This window comes from Lampetra planeri, chromosome 29 (assembly GCF_965212315.1).
Source record: "Lampetra planeri chromosome 29, kcLamPlan1.2.h2, whole genome shotgun sequence".
Lineage (NCBI taxonomy): Eukaryota > Metazoa > Chordata > Hyperoartia > Petromyzontiformes > Petromyzontidae > Lampetra > Lampetra planeri.
The window spans coordinates 97,237-124,732 of NC_136135.1; the positions used below are offsets into that span (position 1 = coordinate 97,237).

The 27,496-nt window shown below is 47.0% G+C and overlaps 1 protein-coding gene and 1 pseudogene across 2 annotated transcripts in view; both read right to left on the reverse strand.

Annotated features, from left to right (window-relative positions):
* The window catches only part of USP2 (ubiquitin specific peptidase 2), a 52,119-nt gene extending 36,441 nt beyond the window's left edge, over positions 1-15,678 (reverse strand). Inside the window, exons 1-2 of one of the 2 annotated variants that reach the window (XM_078607999.1) lie at positions 15,527-15,678; positions 300-1,188 (exon numbers count right to left, since the gene is read on the reverse strand). In XM_078607999.1, coding sequence (XP_078464125.1) covers positions 300-1,091 — 792 coding nt within the window. In that variant the 5' untranslated portion in view covers positions 1,092-1,188; positions 15,527-15,678. The remainder of the gene's footprint in view (positions 1-299; positions 1,189-15,526) is intronic. The other variant, XM_078607998.1, reaches the window with a different exon arrangement.
* Positions 1,154-24,008, reverse strand: LOC144728512 (procathepsin L-like; annotated as a pseudogene).
* Positions 24,009-27,496: the final 3,488 nt, after the last annotated feature.

Consider the following 27,496-nt stretch of genomic DNA (forward strand, 5'->3'; position numbering starts at 1 on the left):
ATTTGGGTCGTCAGGTTTGTAGCAGTGTGCTAATCACTACTCGGTCACAAAGACAATGACACCTGTACATGCACAGCGACTAGCACCTGCACACACACATGTATGTACAGTATGTTGAACTTATTTAGCACCGTACGCACCGTACGTAGCCAACCGTACTAATTGGCAGTGCAGATGCATTGTATACCCGTACACATACACCTGTACCAGCTGTATACACCAAGACATAGGCCTGTACACACAAATACAAACACACACACACGCAGTGCACAGCTGTGCACACACCCATGAGTACTCACCGCACTCTCCCTCTCGGGCGGCGAGTGCGCCGTGTTTCCGGTGTAGCGTCCGCTGCTGGTACCAGTTCCGCCCAAGTAGGATGAGGATCCGATGGCCGAGCCCTTGAGGCCACCGCTCTCGTCGTCGTCCCTGGAGGTGCCGTGCCGCGTCACGTCCGCACCTGCCCGGCGAGCCCCCACCACCGACAGCCCTCCAAGGTCTCGGCTCAGGTGCAGCTCCGTCTGGCTGGTGGAGCGGCGCCGTGCAAGCGCCTGCGTCGACGAGAATGCGTTGCTGCTGCTGCTGCCGAGGCCGCTGCCGAGGCTGCTGCTGCCGTACGCGGAGGAGAGTCCGGCCGAGCTCTTGAACGACGAGTAGGAGCCGCACGCGCCGCCCGCACCGTACGAAGTCGAGTACGCGCCACTGCTGCCGCCGCTGTAGCCCCCGTTGAGCCCAGACGGGGAGTAGTAGCCACTGCCGATGCCGCTGCTACCGCCACCGATTCCACCGTAGCCTGGAGATCGGAACGGCAGGCGGCTGAGGCTCTCGCTGCGCCGGCTCAGGTCGTGGAGGTGCGAGTCGAGGAAGCGTGAGCTGCTCCTCCCCACGCGTTCCTCCACGCCCGAGTTTGAGCGCAGGCGCGAGCCGCTGCCTCCACCGACGCCGCCGTAGTCGGCGCCGCTGCCGGTTGAATAGCGGTAGTCACTAGAGTAGGTGTGCGTCGTCACCAGGGGAAGCCCGTACGACCGTCGCCCGTTGCATACTGGCTCGGTGAGGTAGGACCGCGTGTGCGAAGAGCTATGCCATGCCATACCGGCGGCGGGCGGTAAGCGCCACGGCACAGAGCGGCTGGCTCAGCGCAGTAGGAGCCCGCTCAATGCACCAGCGCCTCTGCCAGGTACTCGCGCTCTGCCCACAGAAGAGGAAAAAAGGAGACACGGGTGGTGAGAGGGAGACGGCCGAGACACCGGCATCGCTCGCAACAACGAATGTTCCAGGTGGCCAAATAAGAATGTCCCAGGTGGCCATCGCATCTGTGACTACCAAACAGTTAAAACTTGAATGCGTGGCTTCACAATATTATGCCATGCTGTATGATATTCTATCAGAAATGACGCCGCATGACCGGCCGTTCCTTCTCGGAAACAATTAAACATTCAAGACAGAAAACAACCTGCCAACAAACTGCACACGTTTGTGTGGCGTGATGACTCTGCCAGCGTGCGCCAATGCAAACAGAAATTCACACGCATGCCACAGCACGCCCAAGAATATGATTACCACCTCAAGCCCTCCCTCCAATCCCTTTGCATCTACTCCGTGCCACCCACGCCCTTGCAGGGATCCTGCTGTTATCATTGCAAAACAGACATGCAAACAACCTCTGCACATGAGGGTGAAACATTGATAAAGCATTGCATTGCCCATCACTTATTAGTGTCGAATGTTTAATTTGTAACAGAGAATATGCCTCACTCTCCAAAATCTCAATCCAATCCTGGTATACAGCACGTAACTGTGAAATCATTTCAAAAGAGATCCAATACATGCATATATATTTTTTCTTCAATAGAAGTATTGTCACAAAATGCTCATGGGCCTGACTTCACGTGCGATTGTGCTCGTGAGCCTACGCTGACATGCGCGACACCTTCCACAGCACGTGCCCTTCACAAACGCACGCCTCATACTTACCCGTGCCCTCGAGTGTCACCGCAGGGCCTGTGCCCAAATGCAGCCAGGAGATCGTGGCACAATTTGCACAAGTAAATACGACGTGGGATAATCGTTGAAAGAATAATTCTTCGACAAACTTCCAAGTCCATCACCAAATTATTTTCCCTTGTGAATAATTGCACAGTTGCAGGGCGGCATGTGCATTTAGACAAACAATTATATAGCAAGCAGCATTATGTCTTAATAGCATGCAGCCGCCATGCAAGTTGCACGCCACATGGGTTTGCAATGGGCCCAACTCCGAGTGCCACAAAATGTCTCGTGCAAACAGACGGGTTAGACGAGTGTGAGCACACCCTGGCGCACTCAATAAATTCCTAACCACGCTAAAACGTACAGCTTTGGAAACAAGGCACACAGGCAAGCCAACCAGCACAAACACACACATACGGAGCTAGAATTTCGGCATTTGGAATGGGCTGGTATATGGCGATATGGCAAATCGGCACCAAACATGCATAAAGGCACTTTTTTAGAACATGTTACCTTCAAGCAACACGAATAAATTTGACGGGAAACAGCAGTGAACATGGGCTGCACAGGTTTCATACCGGAACTTTTAATAAAAATTCGGCCACAGCCACTCATTAGGGATGTTGTATGGAGAGGAGGACCGATGCTCGTTAGAGTGGCATCAGCAGGTCGCATTGACTCCTTCACTTAAAAAAAAAACTTGACACAATGGTCTTTCATAATATAAGTTTTTTGGGTTAGATCGTGTAAATATAAATGTGTCGTTAAACCAGCCACCAAATCTGGCTGTCGCTTGATGAAGCTAGTTGTAATTACTGGTGAAACGTCGTACTCAGATTGTAAATGTTGTGGATTTGCTCTCCAACACACCGGTGTGCTGTACTAGTAACGAATTGGCATGTTCTGTTTACGTGACAAACCTTACTAATTGGCTGTCAGGTGGTGGAGGGTTTAAGGATATATTTCTATATTTAGGCGATCTAACCCAAAAAAACCTGTATTATGGATGATATCAGTCGCGAAAGCCTACGTGTTAAGCAGTTTTCTTGACTTTCTCGTAGGCATCCAACAGCAATCGCCTTCCATGACTCCTCTACGTGTTAAGCAGTTTTCTTGACTTTCTCGTAGGCATCCAACAGCAATCGCCTTCCATGACTCCTCTAACAACCTAGCAAATGTAACTCAAGCACCCTGCTGTAAACCAGAGACATTCTGATGCTGCTGCTACTGCTGTTGTTGACGACTGATGTTACTCGCCATCCTTAACCACCCACATACCTTACTCAGTGGTTCAAACAGCACGCCGACGCACTTTAGGCTGCACTGCCCTCGTCTCCGCGTGTGCATACGTGCATGTGTGTCTGAGCTCAGCTGCACTGTAAAACTTGAGAGCGGTGCTCGCTAGTGGGGGTCTGAGTGATGGCATTAACGGAATTTGCACTTCTGACGTCATGAGTTTGGCTCGGTCAATGTGGAACCCCTGCATTTAAATGTGTATTATAATTAGTGTAAGCGAGCCCACAGCCCGTCCCACTGTTTGTTAAAATCTCAGGCATGAGTTGAGTTTTATCTTTGAGGTCGATAAAATTAGTATCACTATGCCGACCCCAGAAATGTGGCATTTACACCACTAGTTATGGGATGTAACAAGAGACAAACACCACCCACTTAAAGTGTAACATGTCCATGAAATGCACTCGCATGCTCAGCAGTGAACAGTACTCAAAGCTAACCATGCCTTACAGCTCTATTACCTAATTTCCCAAATGCTAAGATATTGCTTGAGCATGTAACAAGATTCATTACTAGAGTCACATATTTCCACTGTTGTGCGCACAACGCAATGTGTTAATATGCGAAAACACACTGCTTCAATAAGCAATAAAATTATCACCTGAACAATGTAATTTCATATTTTTTAGTGAGATGCACAGTATAGATTCAAACAGTCATTCATATTATTACAACGGTGTGATACAATGAAAAACATTTTGAGGGATGTCACCGGTGGTTGTCATATGGAGATACTAGCCTTTGCCGTGAAATTGTGGAATTTACACCACTGGTTATAAGGGTTGCCAAAAGAGATGAGCATTTTGAAGTACTTACTTAAAATAACTAAGTTGACACTATGCCTCATTCGCACATCTGTCCTTCCATATAATTATTATTTTTTAAACATTCTATCATCCTCAGGGCCTTCTGGAGTGTATAATTTCAGCAACATTAGTTAAACACAAGGAAACTTTGGACCAGTTTTTACATGCAATGCCTCATCAAAAGAGACCGGCTTGCTTGAACTCACAGCCAGGATGAATGTATGCTCCTTTCATTATTTTAATGAATGCATTTAGGATTCAATAAATGAGAAAGAATAACTAAGCCACATGGGATGAATTTAATCCAATCAGACAGCTAACAACAGGAATAACTCATGTGACGTGAATGCAGTAAACAGACAATGGCTGGCTGTGCATGAGACGTAATTCTGTTTTCAAAAAGGGTAGTTACTCATCTTCCACCAAAAACAAATAGGGTGGTTTCAATTTGAACACATTGAAAATACCCCACAAATATTTTATTAATGGAAAGTATATAACAGGCTAACCTACGTGTAGGACTTTTCAAATTTCAATAAGATTTTGTTTAACCAACTGAGAACTCAAAGAGACCAGGATAGTCCCATTTTCACCACATTGTGATCTAACACATCGCCACTAGGCCTGCAAGTGAAGGCAGGTGTATGTGCATGGGTGATGCGAGCAGGCAGTCTGCGTATGTAAGATTACTGGTAGGGTTCTTGAACAATAACCGGTTAACCAGTAACCATTTTCATATTTCTAAGGTCAGGAACTGGTAACCGAGTCTAGTGAAACTTTAGTCAGGAGTGCTGATTGGCATACGTGACCGTACAAACTGCATGGCGCGTGCGAAAATTAGTTAAGGTGCAGTCCTGTAATTGCTTGCTCATGCCACTGCTGACAGAAGGGCCTCCACTACAGAGAGTTCTAGAGGGTAGTTGGTCCACTCCTCTATGTTGAACAGACGTGTTGGAAGAGGTGGGCATACCCACACGTGATCCTGCCCATTGATGAACTGTTGTGCACCCATTTATACTGCTGGGATGATGACAGAAGTGGCTGAGGTTTTAAGAAACTTGCCCGTTGATTCCACTGGCACACCAAGAGATGGAATCGAACCGGTAAACTCTGAATTGAAGTCCAGTGTGTGAACCATTATGCCACTGTGACAGCTCACTCCATTTCTCAGTTTAAAAGCTTAACAAGTTATGTGTATTGCTCTGGACATTTCCATGTGTGCAGCAAACCAGTAAACGTTTTTTTTTTCAATGCGGTTACAGGTGATGCAAAAAATATATTTTAATGACCCTAATTACCGGTGAGACTCTTCTCCGCCCTGCCACACCCACACAAGCCGTGCCTCTCTCTCATGCTGTGCGCATGACCCATGTACACCATACCCCAGTGACGACGTGTGTGTATTAGTTTCATTAGATGATGTGATGTGGTGGGCAGCGCAGACTCGAGACTCATAATTGCTCTATGATTTCCAGCAGCTGGCCAGGTGGCTCAGTGGTAGCGTGAGCAGCACACAATCGGGAGGTTGCGAGTTCAAATCACGGTTGGGTGTGAACTTCGCACATCATCCCTCCTAGGTCAGTAAAAAGAGTATTACTTTGTCAGGGTTATTAAGTCAAGTGATTGTTCTGTGGTTAACCTTGCCCCTACCATGGAAACATGTAATTTCTACCACTGGCTTAGAGCTGTATACAGGATATGCTGGGACGCTGGTGGCTTTTTATGCATGTTCAACTTCTTTCACACCATACGTAATCAACCATGCTAATCGGAGGTGCGGGGATGAAAACAAACGGAACACAAAAAGCAGTTCTAAAGAAATTCGTTTTCAATGTAGAGGCAGACCCCGGGTTATGAAAGGATTAGGTTCCTGAAAACAATCCGTAACCTGAATTTTCCATATGTCGGAAATTAAACAATTTTCCCCCAAAATCAAGATAAAAATCCATAGCCAGAAATAAGTTGTGTCTTCCCTACCGTTTTCTCTCAGTACTGTATCGCGCTGTTATCCGTTTTCTATCGCTAACTGTATCGTATCACTGTACATATACGCTCTGCACATTTTAATATTAATTGTTACCAAAAAGCAGTCAGTTTAACACGCAGGCTTTCGTGACCAATATCACCCATAATACAGGTTTGTGTTGGGGTTAGATAACGTAAATATGTAAATGTGTCGTTAAATCGATAAAGCGAGTTGTAATTACTGGCAAAACGTCATAATCAGATTGTAAATGTTGTGGCTTGGCTCTCCAAAACACCGGTGTGCTGGACTAGTAACGAATTGGCATTTTCTGTTTACGTGACAAACCTTACTAATTGGCTGTCGGGTTTAATGACACATTTATATATTTACGCGATCTAACCCAAAAAAAAAACCTGTATTATGGAGAAAGCAGTCACTTCCGATTGTCCGTTTACCTGTATTAGGCTAGGCCTAGACTTTATACTCACACACATATGCACACATAGACAAAGGTTGAGTAGGCTTGTCTACACACACATACACACACACATACTAATACACACACAGTACATACAGTAAATAACTCGCGAAATATACTTAAAATGAAGAAACATAGCAAAAAAAACATGGGGAGAAAAAATTGTTATAAGCATAGAAAACAATTACGTAATGCTACAAAAGGAAAAGAATTACGTAACGCTACAACAATTCTGTTTACCATAATCCTAATGAAACTCGGGCTCGGTGAAGGCGTCGTATACATCTGCATCCTCACCGCGATGCACTATTTGCACTTACATAACTAACGCAAACATTTCTGCAAATTTCATTTATTTTTAACACATTTTATGGGAGCATTTCCATAAGTCGGATTTCTTTAAGTTGGGTCTTCCATAACCCGGGGGACTGCCTGTAGATTTAAAGTGCACAGCGCAAGTGGCTTCCTAATATCACAAGGAAGAGCATTCCAGACGGCTGTAGAAGCACATTTGAAAGCATTGCGATGCGGTAACCATCTGTTCGATGGCTTGCTAAAAGCCACAGCAAGGATGACCGGCTTGGTTTACACTTCTTGACGAGATCAGCAAGGTATTGTGGTTCATTTGAGGTTTTCTTCGGATGCTCCAGGTTCCTCCCACATGTATAACACTGGTAAAAACAAAAAAAATTCTGGCCTGGACTTTTGCAGCTGTTTTAGACTAATTTCAGGGTGCTGATTCCAAATCTGACATCCGATTTGCTCAACCACATCTAATTTTTATGCTATCGGCATACCCCATTTTCATTGATTTTACCCGAAATTAACTCTGTCACTTATGATTGCAAGTTGTTGCGAGTCAGTGACTGCTTCAGTGTTAAAATGTGGTGCTGTATTTTTAGGATAGTGTTTATAATATCATTTTATGTAGATATCTACATTTATTTAATATTTTTCTTCTGCAGGACATGATCTAACAATGGCTACAACATCCGAAAGGAGGAAATGCAGTAATGACCCAGATATGTTCTGCTACATCTGTGGCAGCTTCACTTTGCAGGATCAAAGGCGCAACATCAATACCTTTGTCAAGAAGGTTTATCTTGCCTACTTTAAAGTACGACTTGGAGACCAAGACAAAAATTGGGCTCCTCACAAAGTGTGTAAACCCTGTGTTGAAACGTTGCGATCATGATCTAAAGGAAAGAATGCTAAGCTGAAGTTTGGTGTGCCAATGGTTTGGAGAGAACCTACAAACCATTTGGATAACTACCAGAGGTGGGACAAAGTCATTGTTATGCAAGTCCAAGTCGAGTCGCAAGTCATCAAATTCATGACTCGAGTCTGACTCGAGTCCAAGTCACATGACTCGAGTCCACATCTCATAGGTGGGACAAAGTCATTGTTATGCAAGTCCAAGTCGAGTCGCAAGTCATCAAATTCATGACTCGAGTCTGACTCGAGTCCAAGTCACATGACTCGAGTCCACATCTCATAGGTGGGACAAAGTCATTGTTATGCAAGTCCAAGTCGAGTCGCAAGTCATCAAATTCATGACTCGAGTCTGACTCGAGTCCAAGTCACATGACTCGAGTCCACACCTCTGATAACTACTACTTCTGCCTTGTCAATGTAAAAGGTTTCAATAAGAAAAACAAACAACACTTACAATACCCAGATATCCCATCTGCCAGACGACCAGTTGAGCACTGTGAGGAAATACCTGTGCCTGTATTTACTGAGCTACCAGAGATTGATGTTGAATCCCTGAGTTTACCTGCTTCTACAGATGATGATGATGCTCAGATCAAATATACGCCATCTGATGCAGATTGTGATAACATTTCTCTGTTTAGTCAGCCTGAATTGAATGATCTTGTAAGAGATTTGTATTTGCCAAAGCAGTCTGCTGAATTGTTGGCTTCCAGGTGGCAAGAGAAAGGACTACTCAGACCTGGCACTAGTGTCTCCTTTTATCGTAACAGAGAAGGAGCACTGCGAAAGTACTTCCATTCAGATGGTCAACTTGTTTATTGTAATGATGTTGAAGGGCTTCTTCTCAATATGGGACTGCCCGCATATGATTCACGTGAATGGAGACTTTTTATTGACAGTAGTAAAAGGAGTTTGAAATGTGTGTTACTTCACAACAGAAATATATATGGTTTAATCCCAATAGGACACTCTGTAAAAATGAATGAAGAGTATGCCAACATCAAGATTGTTCTTGATAGATTGGAATACCATGTTCATGGATGGCTAATTTGTGTTGATTTGAAAATGGTTAATTTTCTGCTGGGTCAGCAAGGAGGTCACACCAAATACCCTTGTTTCCTGTGCTACTGGAAGAGTAGGGCTACATCAGAACACTGGGTTAAGAAGAACTGGCCACCAAGAATCAGTTTGCACGTCTGGTGACAAGAACATCAAGAATGAGCCTCTGGTTGATAGGAATAAAATTGTATTTCCCCCACTGCACATAAAACTTGGGTTAATGAAGCAATTCGTCAAAGCTCTTGATCACACTGGAGACTGCTTCAGCTATTAATGTTCAACCTTTTCAAGTCTCAGTGCCGAGAAGAAAAAGGCAGGAATATTTGATGGCCCTCAAATAAGAACACTCATCAGGGATCCACACTTTGTTACAACAATGACTGCGGCAGAGGCTAGAGCTTGGAATGCATTCTCTGATGTGGTGCGGAATATCCTTGGGAACAGGAAAGCGGACAACTATCGAGAAATTGTGGAGGAGCTGCTCTTGAGTTTCCAAGCACTTGGATGTAGAATGAGCATCAAGGTTCACTACTTACATAGTCACTTGGCCCAGTTTCCAGAGAACATGGGTCACGTGAGCGAAGAACAAGGTGAACGCTTTCATCAAGACATTAAAGTTATGGAAGAACGTTACCAAGGCCGATGGGACTCAAACATGATGGCAGATTACTGCTGGTCCTTGATGAGAGACATTCCACAAGCTGTACATCGGAGATCGTCAAAGAAGAGGTCGTTTATGCAAATGTAACATAACTATTGTGAATTACCTTTTTGTACATATTTTTCTTATCTCCACAATTAAATTCTTACATGGTAATATGCATTCACTCACATTGATATGCAGTCACTCTCACAACTTTGTGCTACGGCTTATTAAATGTTTGTTTAATTATTATTGTATATTGTATCTTATCTTATTCTTGTATGGATGTCTGTTTTGCTATTCGTATATGAGCATAAATTTGCTGTTTTTATTGAAAATGCAATATTTGATATCTCAAAAACCTGATGTGATAGACAAAAACTGATGACAGATTTGGAATCAGCACCCCAAAATTACCTTAAAACCGTTGGAATACCTTATGCCAGAAAAAGTGTGTTGACCAGTGTAATCACACTCATTAATGGAGTTGAACAAATATCCCACGAAAGGACCACAGAACTTGTGCAATCGTGAGTGCGAGTTTTGGCTGCCTTCCTTCTCACTTGTGATCTGTGATTGCCCATGTGAAAAATATGCACGTCACCAATTCTACAGCGTTTTGAGATGCAATGTGCATGAACAATGCTTTATATATAAAAAAAACTCCACTCGTTCATCAAAAAAATGTGGCCTTAAAGGAAAAATATATAATAGGTGACCTTTTTGGCAAAGTCCTTTCTTGAGAGCACATACATCGAGAGGCCAGACAGATAGTGGATGCGAGTTGGAGACTGTACAATATGGAGCCTGATAAGAATTTAAAATGTTTTAAAGCATATGAATATTTACCTATTAGTAGCTAGAGTAACAGAGTAGAAAATAACTTTGACTTTGCATCACATTTCGCAAAACTTAGATATTGAACAGCCCAGCCCTAGTCTTCAGCAAGCCTACACATATCTTATAAACGTACGCACCAACTTACTGACACACTGTGGGGAAACTTGGGCAATGTGGTGATAGCTTTGCGCGTGCACCTTTAATTTTAGATTTTCTGGGTGCACTTTGAGTTTCCACATAACCATTACTGGGTGCCAATTGAGTTTCTTACATTCCTGGGTACCCTCATTGGATCCATTCATGGATACATCTTGAGTTTCTGGCCTCGTTGACTGCGCACTGTTTTAACAATTAGCGCGGGGAGGAGAGGCAAGGATGATGATGATGAGAGTGCGACTCGTGCTCATATCAAAGAGCCTCAGCGTGAAATCACAAGAGGTGCAGCACGCACACCCTCGTAGGCCTGGCCATCCTAGCTGTCGTACACTGCACCCTCCTGTCGAGTTACACAGCTAAATATAACAGGCCCTGTAATCTACCGGCTTTGGGAACGCAATGTCGCGCTCACACTACACGCTATCTCCATTTTTGCCAGTGCTCACACTACTCAAGTTTCTGATCCATCGTCTTTGGTGAGGCCAGGGTTGTAGAGAACGGGACACGCAGTGAGCTAAGCGTCAGTCTGAAGTGACCGCGGTGTTGTGGAACCATAGCCATGACTGATGCCGGTGGCAACAATCAGAGAGGCGTTGCCGAGCTGCTTTGACTCATGGGTTTCTGTAATCGTGACCTCACGGCTCAGTTCTTCGTCATCAGGAAACAATGCAGATTGGTAACTGCTTAAAATACACACATAGGCAGTGCTTAGTCACGGGGCACAGTGGCCCTTGCTGACAACTGCACAGAATCAGTGACAATGTTACATTTAGAAATTAAAAAGACGAGTAAAAATGTATCAACTACGTGCAATATGTGGATCATACACCCCCACCACTCAACAAAATAAATAAAAATCCGGCAATACACCTCCCTCACATCTGGTACTCCAAAACAAGCCTATTCTTTACACATCCAATCAGCCACACGGTTTTCTGAAAGAGCATCATTTGGCAATAATTGGTTCAACACAAATAAACTCTGGACCGGTTTCAACATTCAGTGTCTCAATAGCAGAGCCAGGCTTGCTTCAACCAATGTTAATGAACTTACAAATATTCATGAAGATGAGCCCTAACCATTAGTGTGGTAGTGAAGTAAAAAAATACATGGAAGGTTATTTTACGAGGAATGTTACATTAAATACACATATACTTTTGACTGTTTGTTTCTCAACACTAGTAGTGCAGGGACAAAGGGGCAATGGGAACTGTGATTCTTTGAGATGCAGTTCTCTGGTGCAAGTAGGCTAGGGATCAATGCGACCTCATAATGCAGAGCCCCAGAACCAACGTTTCCTGGCAACTGGGGTCCTGAACAGGGCTGCCTGAGTGGAATTTGTAAACTAAAGGCACCTGTTGTGCTTCATCTTCTTACTGATCGTCAGCGGATGCTAATTCCATCCCGGGTGCTGCCGGCACGAAAACAGCCCTGCCAGTAAACCATGGCAGCCTCTCTCATACGTCCCAGCCTCAGACACCCACTCTCAAAAGACAAGGCCCACAAACCCCTAAACTGAGCAACTGAGACCTATAAACCCAGCAAAGGAGGATCTGAGACTCCAAGGCCATACATACATGATACCAACACCAAGATGCCAAGACCCCTAAATACAGACCTCAAAGACTCAAGATTCTGAGGTTCCTAGACATAAAAAAACAGACCCCTGCAAACAAACTCCGAGCCCCCTTAAATTTTCAAGCCAAGACCCAGAGACATAAATACCCCTTGACCAGAGATTTCTAAAGCCAGACCCGACCCTGGGACCATTAAACCGAAATCCTAAGACCCTCAGGCACTATATCAGAAAAATCACAAACTTCAGACAGCTCAGACAGCTCAGACCACACAACTTGGATAACTAGACCCCAAATGTTATGAGACCTTCATACACAGAATCCCAGACCCCGGGGCCCAGACCCCGGGGCCCAGACCCCGGGGCCCAGACCCCGGGGCCCAGACCCCGGGGCCCAGACCCCGGGGCCCAGACCCCGGGGCCCAGACCCCGGGGCCCAGACCCCGGGGCCCAGACCCCGGGGCCCAGACCCCGGGGCCCAGACCCCGGGGCCCAGACCCCGGGGCCCAGACCCCGGGGCCCAGACCCCGGGGCCCAGACCCCGGGGCCCAGACCCCGGGGCCCAGACCCCGGGGCCCAGACCCCGGGGCCCAGACCCCGGGGCCCAGACCCCGGAGGTTGTCCCCCCGGGCCGAGCTCTCCCTCGGGAGAGGCCGCGCTGCACCCCGCGCGCGACGCCGCTGTCCGAGACGACGCCTCCACCAATCGTGTCGCGTATACGTACACCTCGTGACCGCGCGCGACCAATGGCGTCCGGCCGTTGGCCCTGCATTGACCGTTACTTCCCCAATAACAAACATGATCAACAACAGACAACACCCCTCACACAACAACACTCCCCACACAACAACACGCCTCACACCACAACACCCCTCACACCACAACACACCAACACGCCTCACACACCAACACGCCTCACACAACAACACTCCCCACACAACAACACCCCTCACACCACAACACACAACACACCTCACACAGCACACCACAACACACCTCACACCACAACACACCTCACACAACACACCACAACACACCTCACACCACAACACACCTCACACCACAACACACCTCACACCACAACACACCTCACACCTCACACAACAACACACCTCACACAACACATCTCACACCACAACACACCTCACACCACAACACACCTTACACAACACCTCACACCACACACAACACCTCACACCACAACACACCTCACACCACAACACACCTCACACCACAACACACCTCACACAACACCACACCTCACACAACACCTCACACCACAACACACCTCACACCACAACACACCTCACACAACACACCTCACACAACACACCTCACACCACAACACACCTCACACCACAACACACCTCACACCACAACACACCTCACACAACAACACAACCTCACACCACAACACACCTCACACCAAACCTCACACCACAACACACCTCACACAACACACCTCAGACAACAACACACCTCACACCACAGAACACCTCACACAACACACCTCACACCACACCTCACACCATAACACACCTCACACAACAACACACCTCACACCACAACACACCTCACACCACAACACACCTCACACAACAACACACCTCACACCACAACACACCTCACACCACACCTCACACCACAACACACCTCACACAACACACCTCACACAACAACACACCTCACACAACAACACACCTCATAAACACACCTCACACAACAACACACCTCACACAACAACACACCTCACACCACAACACACCTCACACAACAACACACCTCACACAACAACACACCTCACACAACAACACACCTCACACAACAAGACACCTCACACAACACACCTCACACAACAACACACCTCACACAACAACACACCTCACACAACAACACACCTCACACAACAACACACCTCACACAACAACACACCTCACACAACAACACACCTCACACAACAACATACCTCACACAACACACCTCACACAACAAGACGCCTCACACCACAACACACCTCACACAACAAGACGCCTTACACCACAACACACCTCACACAACAAGACGCCTCACACTACAACACACCTCACACCACAACACACCTCACACAACAACACACCTCACACCACACCTCACACCACAACACACCTCACACAACAACACACCTCACACAACAACACACCTCACACAACAAACCTCACACAACAAGACGCCTCACACCACAACACACCTCACACACCTCACACAACAAGACGCCTCACACCACAACACACCTCACAACACAACACACACCACAACACACCTCACACAACAACACACCTCACACCACAACACACCTCACACCACACCTCACACCACAACACGCCCCACACAACAACACAACACACCTCACACAACAACACACCCCACACAACACACACCTCACACAACAAGACGCCTCACACCACAACACACCTCAACACACCTCACAACACACCTCACACCACAACACACCTCACACAACAACACACCTCACACAACACACCTCACACCACAACACACCTCACACAACAACACCCCTCACAACAACACGCCCCACACCACAACACACCTCACACAACACAACACACACCACAACACACCTCACACCACAACACACCTCACACCACACCACAACACACCTCACACACAACACACCCCACACATAACACACCTCACACACAACACACTTCACACAACAACACACCTCACACAACAACACACCTCACACAACAACACACCTCACACACAACACACACCTCACACAACAACACCCTTCACACAACAACACACATACCCCACACACGCATCACAACACATACCTCACCAATACACACAACGCACACGTCACACACAATACTTAGACCACATACATAACACACACATTTACACCCCACAACACACCCCACACCAACACACACAATACTTAGACCGCACACATTTACACCACACGACACACACAATACTTAGACCACACACACAACGCACACACTACGCCACTTAAGAATTCCCTCATCGTCTCCTTCCCCAAGCTCTTACAATAACCTTGCTCAATATAAAAAATGAACGTGTTATACTCGTATCTATTACGTTGACAGTGCTGTTTGTTGCCGGTCGCTTGACGTTCTGCATCTTTGGGTCGGTGTCCTCAGCAGCTTTGATTTCAAACGCAGCGGCTATGCAACAAGGACGGTGCGCGGGCCCATCACCACGCAGAGCGCGTCTCCGCCGCACACACTGGGACCCCTCTTCTCCCGTCGGCGGCGGCGGGGTCTCTTTCCCCGGCGATTCCAAGGACAACCTTGATCAATTCACGTAGCGTGTGTTTAGCGCTTGTCTGTTAGAACTTTGACGGCGCTGCTGGTTGCTGGCCGCAATGCGTTTTATAACTTTGTGCCTGTGCTCAGCAACCGTGTTCAAGAAACCCCCACCGCCACCAGAAGAAGACCGCGGACCACTGTGGCAGCCACACACACACACACGAGCGTACCTCGCCAATCCGCCCGGGGCGACTCAGCGTCTCGCTTGGACCGGGGGCGGTGTGACGGCTCGAGCCATGATGCCGCAGAGGAGACGAGGCGGGGAGACGACCAAGCGGGGCCGCTCTCTCCCTCTCCTCTCACCGCCGGTGACGTCAGCCGCACCACGTGAGCTCGGCGTCCGTCGCCACGGCAACGGAAAGCGGAGACGTCACGCGCCAAGCGCACGTGGTGTTGCCCCTGCGCGGGGGGAAGGGCAGAGGAGCGACGCTCACAACAACGACCAGAGCGTCGGGCGGATAAAACGCAGGACGTGAATACATCTGCCAGTCATCTCAATCAGTCAACCCATGGCACCTGGGTCTGTTTCGTTACATACTGCCAGCCGACCTTGGACACTTTACGTGGCCTCAAAGTGCACCGAGCATGGTACAAACGCCATGGGGACGTGAGTGGTGAACTGTGCTTCTTGTTGTGGCACGGGGGAGGAAGAGGTGTTTGTCTGCGGAAGGAGAGCCCAACCGGACCGACTCCCCTGATACCCTTCAGCAAAGAGTTCCAGTCCAGGGGCATCAGAAGCTAAGCTGCAGAGATCGCCCACACGGAACTGTGCGAGTCGGAGAGAGACATTTGCTTGTAAATGTACAGTGAGGGAAAAAAGTGTTTTATCCCCTGCTGATTTTGTACGTTTTCCCACTGACAAAGAAATGATCAGTCTATAATTTTAATGGCAGGTTTATTTGAACAGTGAGAGACAGAATAGCAACAACAAAATCCAGAAAAACGCATGTCAAAAATGTTATAAATTGATTTGCATTTTAATGAGGGAAATAAGTATTTGACCCCCTCTCAATCAGAACGATTTCTGGCTCCCAGGTGTCTTTTATACAGGTAACGAGCTGAGATTAGGAGCACACTCTTAAAGGGAGTACTCCTAATCTCAGCTTGTTACCTGTATAAAAGACACCTGTTCACAGACGCAATCAATCAGATTCCAAACTCTCCACCATGGCCAATACCAAAGAGCTCTCCAAGGATGTCAGGGACAAGATTGTAGACCTACACAAGGCTCGAATGGGCTACAAGACCATCGCCAAGCAGCGTGGTGAGAAGGTGACAACAGTTGGTGCGATTCTTCGGAAATGGAAGAAACACAAAATAACTGTCAATCTCCCTCGGCCTGGGGCTCCATGCAAGACCTCACCTCGTGGAGTTGTAATGATCATGAGAACGGTGAGGAATCAGCCCAGAACTACACGGAAGGATCTTGTCAATGATCTCAAGGCAGCTGGGACCATAGTCACCAAGAAAACAGTTGGTAACACACTACGCCGTGAAGGACTGAAATCCTGCAGCGCCCGCAAGGTCCCCCTGCTCAAGGAAGCACATATACATGCCCGTCTGAAGTTTGCCAATGAACATCTGAATGATTCAGAGGACAACTGGGTGAAAGTGTTGTGGTCAGATGAGACCAAAATGGAGCTCTTTGGCATCAACTCAACTCGCCGTGTTTGGAGGAGGAGGAATGCTGCCTATGACCCCAAGAACACCATCCCCACTGTCAAACATGGAGGTGGAAACATTATGCTTTGGTGGTGTTTTTCTGCTAAGGGGACAGGACAACTTCACCGCATCAAGGGGACGATAGACGGGGCCATGTACCGTCAAATCTTGGGTGAGAACCTCCTTCCCTCAGCCAGGGCATTGAAAATGGGTCGTGGATGGGTATTCCAGCATGACAATGACTCAAAACACACGGCCAAGGCAACAAAGGAGTGGCTCAAGAAGAAGCACATTAAGGTCCTGGAGTGGCCTAGCCAGTCTCCAGACCTTAATCCCATAGAAAATCTGTGGAGGGAGCTGAAGGTTCGAGTTGCCAAACGTCAGCCTCGAAACCTTAATGACTTGGAGAAGATCTGCAAAGAGGAGTGGGACAAAATCCCTCCTGAGATGTGTGCAAACCTGGTGGCCAACTACAAGAAACGTCTGACCTCTGTGATTGCCAACAAGGGTTTTGCCACCAAGTACTAAGTCATGTTTTGCAGAGGGGTCTAATACTTATTTCCCTCATTAAAATGCAAATCAATTTATAACATTTTTGACATGCGTTTTTCTGGATTTTTTTGTTGTTATTCTGTCTCACTGTTCAAATAAACCTACCATTAAAATTATAGACTGATTATTTCTTTGTCAGTGGGCAAACGTACAAAATCAGCAGGGGATCAAATACTTTTTTCCCTCACTGTAAGCTCGGCCCTCGCCAAGTTTACATTTACCAGCAAATTTCTCTCTCCTACTCGCACTCTCCTGCTCGCTCCCTACATCAATATTAGCTGCCCATCTCTAAACCTTTATAAACAGCCTACCTCAGCAGATTCCCCCTCTTCACCTGAAGACGGTTGCTTGTGTTGCGATCGAAACGTCGTGATCTATAATTTTTTCTACCTACGTGACTTTACCGATAGAACCAAAGAGTATAGGCAGATATTGCGAATATCACCCCCAGGGGTCGGTGGACTTGGATCTTCTCTGCATCCCCAGAACGCAGCTCAAGTCCACGGGGCCTTCGCTTCTGTTGCACCTTGACTATGGAACTCTCTCCCGATGGCTATCAGGAAGTCCGGTTGGGATCACAAAGTAATTCCTCCTGGATATTGTATATATCTACGTGCAACTCTCGATGGCAACACACTGCCCATGGCATGCAAATTGGAGCTTGGCAGAAAGGACTTGCCCCTGAAGCCCATGGGAAAGAACTGACGCAAAACGATGAGGGATGCAGATTCGAGTTTGTGTGCAAAGTTGTGTAGTTGACCAAAATCACTGCGCTACGATTTCATCTTCAACGAGCACACTGGAAGCAGACCACCAATCCACAGCCTGCCCTACAGTCACTTGCAACAATGGGCTGGAACATTCGAAGATGGCTAGCTGTCGCCAAAGCTGGTACACTTGCTCTAATTCCAGAGTCGTGCAAGGATATTGTCTCACGCGGATGCACAAAGCGATGCACATCGATTGATTTGCACCGGAGCTTGAAAGTTTGGCAGACAATAACAGCATTTGTAGGAACAAATTCGGAAGAAAAGAATACCTGCTGTTACGTGAAGAAAGTGTCCTACAAGTTGGATATGTTTGAATCGGAAGTGCCTTGTGACTCGACATGGAACTGTTTGGAGTTAGCCAGTCATGGCAGGCGATGCATATACATGTCAGTTGCGTTTTGTGAGTTAAACTTATATTTACACAAATCAAGGATGCGCAATATGTATGTGTTACATAATTTCCCGTAACTATTTTCCATTGTAATGTTCTTCGTAATAATTTACACCCATTTAAATTGAAGATAGCCATATTCTGATATGGCCAGTGTGTTTGTAGGCATCACAAACATGTTCTAGGACGCAACCATCATGTCATGTTAGCACCACTCACTTCTAGAACTATCTTGCTTCCTGGTTTCCGCTCCCTTCACTGGCCTTTTTAATGTCCTCTCCTAATTTAAGATCTGCACTTCTTGCACGCGTGGTTTGCGACCGCCACGCAAGTTGGTGTCATTTCTGTATTACCTCCTGCCAGTGTCACTTGAATGGTGCATAGATCGAATGTTCTTTTCATAGATTTTATGCTACTGCAATGTTATTCGCTGCTGTAACTTCATTTTTTCACCAAGGTCTTTCGCGGATCATTCTTGTAAACCAGCTTAAAGATCAAGATGCCTTTTACCCGCGTAAGCAAATACAATCAATGAATGAGCCCCCGAAACCGGAGACCGGGTTGATTTGAACGCTGCAACTTCCCCGCAGTGACGGCAGGGGACAGTCGTGCTCCGTGGTTTTCGTGAAAACCCTCGCATCCCGTCTCCTATATCGATAACACGAAACGATTAACCCACCCAGCATTCGAATATTTTACGACTGAAAATCAGAGGTCAAGAATTTTTTTTTGGTCTCAATTGGGCTATCTCTCGGTCTGCAATGTTTGTATTGTCGCTGTCATCTGTGCTCTGTCTAGTTAATATATCCACACATTTATTTTCCCTGAGTTGCTTACTTTTCCTATACAGTACTTTGCACCCCTATCTTTCTGTATTGTTTGTTGTAACTTTCTGACCCGACCCTTCTGGACATCTATGAAAAAGAGGTTCATAGCTCATCGAATTTTCTTCCAGGATAAATAAAGATTCTGTAAAGGATTTCGTGTATTGTATAGTTTTTCATCGAACTAATTTCACCAGAATTGGTTAATCCAGCCTGTCGCTCTAATTAGACAATGCATGCTTGTGCTTGTGTTGAACCAATGCTGCTGAAGAAAATCACTCCCAGGAGATTGTGTTGCTGATGGGACGTGTAAAAAAGACTTTGTTACGTACAGGGACAGATATGGGAATTATGCATATTGTCTGCGCATTTATTTTTTGCTAGATTTGTTGATTAAGCGAGCGCATTATTCGGATACACGACTCGTCAAGTGGAGAGTCGTGAAATGAATCTCCCTTAACTGGCATCACAGTCCATCTTAATCACGCCTCTGGTGTCGATAAAACGAGTACCTTGTCTTGCGAAGTCATCAATGAGTGTCACGTGATTACACGGATGGACTGAGCCCGCCATGGGGACGTCACGAGATGAAACATTGTCCCTTATGAATTAAGTAATCCTGGTCTCGCGTCTCTATTTATGGAGCCAGATACGGGAAGGAAGCGATGGTCCACTTTTTATTATTCGGCCTTGTTCGTGCAGTTTAACATGTCTGTCTTGTCCCATATTAATCTCTTTCATTCCGCCTAATGTCTCCGCGCTGTCTCATTTAACGTCAGTCCTGTTCCGACCTTTAGCGAAAAACGGTAATCACAAAATAAGCCTCCTTCACATATCTGTATCTCCACGTAAAAAGTATTTGTACACATCCCATAAGCCACACGGATTTCTGTGAATACATTTCAGCAACATTGGTTCAAAACACGCAATATTCTGAACAGGTTCCGACATTCAGTGGCTCATCAGCAGTCGGGCTCGTTTGAACCAATGCTGTACCCCCAGATGTTTATAGGCAAGGATTCAAAAGCGAACATTTGTATGACATTTACATACATTATTCATAACTCGGCCAGGAAAGTCAAGAAAAAATTGCACACGAACGACTCATTCACGCAAGCACCCGATACTCCGTTTCGAAGTTTTTAAATTAAACATCTTTGAATTGTATTATGTTTTGAATTAAATCATTTTATTTCTTAATTAAAAGCTTATGTAATTTTGCATCTGGAAGACTTCTTTGAAAGCGATGTGAAGTGGCATGTCGTGACCATAAGACTATATTCTTTACAAAACTATATTAAGATAATGTAATGGGCCTGCCAAAACTTTGGAAGTGCCGAGTGATGGGTCCCGGCCTAGTACCCATTACTCACCCGCCCACCTATCGTGCGTTCTCATTACATCACAAATTAGATCCCAATTGGTTTCCTATGACATCATCCTGCACGACTTTTTGGAATTGTTACAATTCTGAAAGGTGGAGATATCCTCCATCATCGGATTCCAGAACCCTGCACATCAGCAATACCACTGGGCAATAGTTCCCTCCTAGTATCTGAGTAAGAAATTGGGGGCATCGTTTTTGTAAATAATTTATTTTATTCTTTTTTTTCTTAAAGTTATTTTGATACAGATCCATAACGTGAACTTCGAGCATTTTTTATAAATCAGATTCTCCCTTTTGTTAAATCTGTGAAGCTAGCGGGCCTTCAAGTGTTGCCTTTTGTATACTTTATATATCTAAATTAAATGTGGATATGTAAAAAGTTATATATACTTCCGATAACTTTGGCTATATGTGTATCACTAAGACGGCGTGTCTGGCTCGCCCTACGCAGGCGGACGCACACGCAAGATAAAGCTAAAAGCTGCTTCAAATAATATCGCAACCTATACCTAGCAGCCATTAAAAAAAAAAAAGTATCTGTGAGGTATATCTTGCTATACTTCGAAAAAAGTAGCTTCTACTGTATCCCATTTAAAGTGCATTAATCCCGACACAATATCGCTGCATAACTATTCAAATGTAACACACAAATCAACATTATGGTATAACATTTAAAATGCACCATACACAACATAACTTCGCTGTATAACTGTCTTGGCCTCGCTGTGCGATGCGATGCACCACTATCCGAGTAGTTAACCTCACATTCAATAAACCTTCAGAGCCAATGCTGAATGAAACGAGATAAAACTGATGGAAAAACACAGCATAAAATACAGCATCTGTTAATACTTGCAATATCAATACAATGAATAAACACTGCAGCATCATAACATTGTCTTAGATATCATGAATCTCAACAATAGGTCCTGGATGGATCAGGCCCCTATATTAGCAATTAATAGCTATACGACAAGAGAATACGTTACTGTATTAAATAAGGTCACTTTGTGTAATAATCATACTGCAGCCTAAATATACAGTGCTGCATATAACGCTGAACTTTGGAATAGATACGTCTTCATCCTTGCTCTCAAGAACACATTAAAGTCAAATGGGGACAAGTCTGGCTCGGCTTATCCAACTACAAATAACGTTCACAATAATGCAAGTGGCAGGCTTCGTTGTTAACTAGGCCCCATATTCATAAAAATGTAACAGCCTTATAAAGGCATTTACAGCATTATAACGTCAATCCTAACATTATAACAGCATTCCCAGTATTATCTATATTTATAAAAGGGAAATTTGTGAATATGTGTGTCTGTTCGAAGTGTTTAGCATACTTCCCAACATGCAACAAACTTGAAAAATGGCATGTGGGTAGCTTCCAGACTGTACACAATGCAAAAAGTATAAAAATAGATGCACCCCTCTTCACTGAGACGCTAATTGTGCCTCCATTTTGTACTCTTTGTAATGGCTGACACCCCCGCCTGGCCTCGTGAATTAATGACCCTTAACTGGTAACTTCCTGGTCGCATGACCAAACTCAACACCATCATATCAGGAAGTTCCTGTGTAAACACACCCCCATATCTTTCGTGGGGCAGAACACTCCCCATCTGGTTTCTAGGAGATACCACCATTCATTTTCCTATCTCATAAACAAATGTGCAACAAACTTCAATGGGTTAACTTATTTGTCCATATCTTTGTGAGAGAGAAGTAGTACTGTATCAACTTTGGGCCTAATGAAAGTTATTGCGACACCTTGCTTCGCGACCATAACCTCAACCTTTCGAACGTTCCCATCGGCACTGGGAATTGTCTTGAGGATGCGGCCTATTGGCCACTCTTTCTGTTTGACTTGATTGTCCATCAATAGGACGAGGTCACCTTTCTTCGATGTCTGTACTGCTTGACTGTCACTTCCTGTGCACTTGAATTGTTGCAAGGTACTCGTTTTTCCAGCGATGCCAGAACATGTTGGCGAAGCTCTGCACTTGTCTCTGCACTTGTCTCCATTGGCGTCTGTAGAGGTCTGCAGTGCTGACCTCCTCGGTGGGTGCTCTGAGCACCTCTGTCTTCTGGGTTAGAAATGTAGCAGAGTCAAGATGAATGGTGGCTCCGGGTCAGTTGAAATGGGGATCAGGAGTCTTGAGTTAATTATAGCTGAGACCTCGGCTATGACAGTGGTCAAGACCTTGTGAGAGAGCCATGCGGACCCGACATCACACAGCATGGAGTCAAGAATGCATAGAGCAATCCCGATCATGCGTTCCCAGGCTCCATCCATATACGAAGAGTGAGGAGGTTTGAAGATTTGCGTGCAGCCTTGGTCACTAAGGTATTTCCCTACAGAATCATCTTCAACATTTTACGTATTGATTTTAAGCTCTTTACATGCCCCAGTGAAATTGGTTCCACAATCAGAACAGAGTTGCTTGGCCGGACCTCTGATGGCGAAGAATCTCCGGAGTGCGTTTATGAAGCTCAAAGAGTCCATGGACTCGATTACTTCGATGTGTACTGCCACCGTTCTTCTTGATGTCGGTAAAGGCCAAGTCCATGAGTCCTCCACCACAGCCATTTTTCCCTTAACAGAAGAGCAGTCCCACCAGGTTCTGCTTGCTCAGCGACACGAGTACTCCCATCTTGCACTTGTGCTGCCCTTCGAGGGAGCCCGTGGTGCTGAATGCCCAGCAAGAGCCGCGTTCACACCGGTCCTTGATGTCAGTGACTTAGTCCTGTTTCCTCCAGTTGATGGATTTGGGAGCCTTGAAGAAGGCGGGCACCATGAACGTGGCACTGCAGGAGGCCTTGCTGGTACCGTTCCAACCCCTGAGGCCCAGCATGGTATGCTGGAACTCCTCTCTTGTCATGTTACCAAAGCGGTTCATGCCCATGCGCCAGGTGTGCTTTGCCCATGGAGTGCTCCAAGTCGTGCACTGCGATCTTCCTGAGGTTCTTCTCCCAAATAATCCTCCTCCAGCCCTCCTCCTTCTGGTCATAGGCCTTGCCATAGAACTCCTTCCAGGATTCCCACTGGATTTTGGAGGACATGTCCTGTCAGTTTAACATCAGCAATGCACACCTCTGCCGTTATTCGTCCAATAATGCCCAATGAGCTGCCGTCGGAGCTTCAACAGGGCCTAAGACCCGACATTTAGCGGGCAAAACATTATAAATTAATTCAGAAATGATGATCGCTGATGCACCGGTGTCAACGAGCATCCAAATTTCTCTCCCTTCTATAATCCCAACCACGGCGGATGAACCCACAGTCGCAGCCACCACTCGATGAACCAGCTCCGACCACTGACTAGGTCGGAGCGGTCAAACGTCACGATCACAAACAGGAACCCCCCGCACCGACACACGACTGGAACACGATCCGAATGCACTAGATGGGTGAGGTGGTTTCAGGGGCCAAGTGTGGAGTGTGTTGCGACTCGCCTTAGGGTGCAGTAAAGCGGAAGACGGTGATAAATTAATTCAGAAATGATGGTCGCTGATGCACCGGTGTCAACGAGCATCCAAATTTCTCCCCCTTCTATAATCCCAACCACGGCGGATGAACCCACAGTCGCAGCCACCACTCGATGAACCAGCTTCGACCACTGACTAAGTCGGAGCAGTCAAACGTCACGATCACAAACAGGAACCCCCCGCACAGACGCACGACCGGAACACGATCCGAATGCACTAGATGGGTGAGGTGGGTTCAGGGGCCAAGTGTGGAGTGTGTTGCGACTCGCCTTAGGGTGCAGTGAAGCGGAAGACGGTGATGGTCCAGAGAGGCGTCGCTGTGGTACGCGGCAACCCGATGAGACGTGTCCCGGTAGGCCGCAGCTGTAGCACACGACGCGACTGCCTCCGGGATGAGGCAATGCCTTTGGGCATCATCACTGGTCGTCCGTCCTTCACGCCATGCCATCCCCTCGCCCGCCTCCGCCCTGGGTCGATGCACAGGCTGGAACGGGCTCCACCTCTTCAGGTGCAACCGGCTCCTCACAGGGCACGGTACATGCCACCACCCCCTTGTGTCATTGTAAGAGCTGCTGAGCCTGAATGCATTTAGCCACCTTGAGAGATGAGAGATCGTCGTCTACGGCCGGCAGAACGATGTCGAGGTCCTTGGTCAAGGCCAGCAGTCTCTCGAGGACCAACGCGTCGACTCCATCGTGGTCAATTCTCGGGAAGGCAGCCTTCGCAAGCGCCAAAAGTGCGCTATGGAAGGCGAGGGGTGCCTCTCCCCTTTCTTTCGCATAGCAAACTTGTGTCGAAAGTCTAAGTCAGTGTGGATCTCTCCGATGGCGGGATGATAAGAAATGCCGCTCGGGCGTCGTCATCAAGGGCGGCTGGTAGCGCTCTCAGCGCCTCCTCCTCCGTCCACCCAGCTAAGTTGGCGTTCGTCGGAACCGCCGCTTGAAGGCCACCCAGTCGCCTCCAGCAGCTGCAAATTCTTTAACGAAGGGAAGCTATCGCCGGAGGGATGGGATGTCCACCAGCGATGTCAACACAGCTTCGGATTTGGCAGGCTGCGCGCTCCGCCCCGGCGAGAAAATGGCGGTCGCGAGCACGGGCTGTGCCACAGAGGTTTCTGTCTGCCGTGAAATGGCAGCAGAGCTGTCATCCCTGAGTGGCTCTGCTGCTCCCTCCACTACCGCTGACTCTGCTGGTTGGAGCTCCGCAAGGATCGATGCTGCGGCTTGGAGGAGCTTTACAAAGTAACCGTGTGCCGCCCGGAGCTTCATTCCCACCAGCGGTGAACTGTCGCGAGCCCGGACGGTGCCCTGCTCCGCCGGCATTGCCTCTCCTCCATCCTCCGGGGCTGTTTGCGGGATGAGATCTTCCTCCTCGTCATCCAATGTCCTGGTACGTATTCTACAATGCGTAGACATATTATACCGCCACCTAAGTAAAATAGCGTATTGGCCTGACACCATTTGTAGTGGATTCAACTGAGTCGCAGACGTACTTCTTCGAGGCAACACATTTATTACACCAACACGTAATACATAAAGGGGTAGCTGCCCCTTTACCAGACAACAGCTTAGGGTGGTGGACCACCCGGCTAAACTACACTAACACACTGGTAGTTAGCTACAACAGACCGGACGCCGGCTCGGGTCTGGGTCCACGTGTTGGAGACTCTTCTTCAATGTCGAATGTAGATTTTCAGATGACAGTAGCAACGCTGAACTCCAGTCCCTGTGGGGACCCCGCTTATATGCTCCCGGGTCGTGGCCAGCCCCCGCTCTTGGCCACGCCCACCTTCGAGAGAGTCCTAGCTCTCTCTCGACCCTTCCCGTAGGATATTTCCCCCCCCCCCCCGGCCCGTGATCACCCCCTAGCCCCCACCTGGGCCTCCATGTAAACGTAACCGGACACGTGCCTTCAGGGTCAACCAGAGTGCCATGGCCCAGGGTAACCTTGTCCCTTGGCTGACACTCTCCCACTCCCTCTGGTAAGAGACAGCACTGCACGCCACGCGTGGTGCCACTGCGCTATCCCAGCGCTCACCAAGCCCTCACTAGGGCTGGTACTACACCCACCTACGGGGTGTCCGCGATGACAATGCATCGCACGCCATGGCTTGCTAGAGCCGGCATTGTTCGGTGACATTCACGATGTTGCCACATACGTGATGTCCGCGATGTGAGTACATCGCACGCCGTGCCCCTCTAGGGCCGGCACCATACAGTGACATCCGCGATGTCACTACATCTTTAATAAAATGGAAATGCTTTCTAAACATGAAACTAAAAGAGGCTTTACCTCGCAGGTCTCCCCCGGGTGCGGTTGCTGGCATCAACATCATCATCATAATTTTTGAGGTCGTCGGTGGCAAAACCTACTCAACCAAACGTCGTCTAATTAGGTGATGTCGTATGTTGGTTGAACTTCTTTCGCTAATCGGAGATCCGAAGGAATCTAACGAATTTCATTGAGATAAGTGAGTTGGTAATAGCATATCAGACACCTTCCCGTGCAATGGAGAAGATGCTGCACATGTGTCTGGTGGGCAGAATGGATGGCAGGGCCACCTTGTATTTAAACTGAATACCGGTCAGCTGACAGGACTGAATGAAGGCCTCTCTATTTTCATTGTATTTATTTTAGTTGAATAGTTGTATCTCACATTTTATTTCTCAGACTTCGCCTCAGAAACGTATGACAGTTACATTCCTTTCATTGGGATGGTAATTGGACGCAGGAATGCATTACGAGGTGGATTGTACCTTGTTTTCACAACAATAAATATTTCCACAATTCAATGTACCAGTAATGTTTTAATTGTAATATACATTAGTTTGTTTAGAAATATCTTCTTATTATTTAAGGGTGTTTTTCTTCGTCAATAACTATTCTTATGCCTATCAAAAAAAACTGGTCATATGCCCGCCCATTGGCGCGGGATACACGGCCGGGTGGAGAGTGGGTGGAGGGAGACTTGACGTTGTCACAGACATCCCCACCGCGCAATTCTCGCCTGCACTCCAGCCAGCCAACAAAATTTGTTATAATTTAGTATCATTCTGATCAGG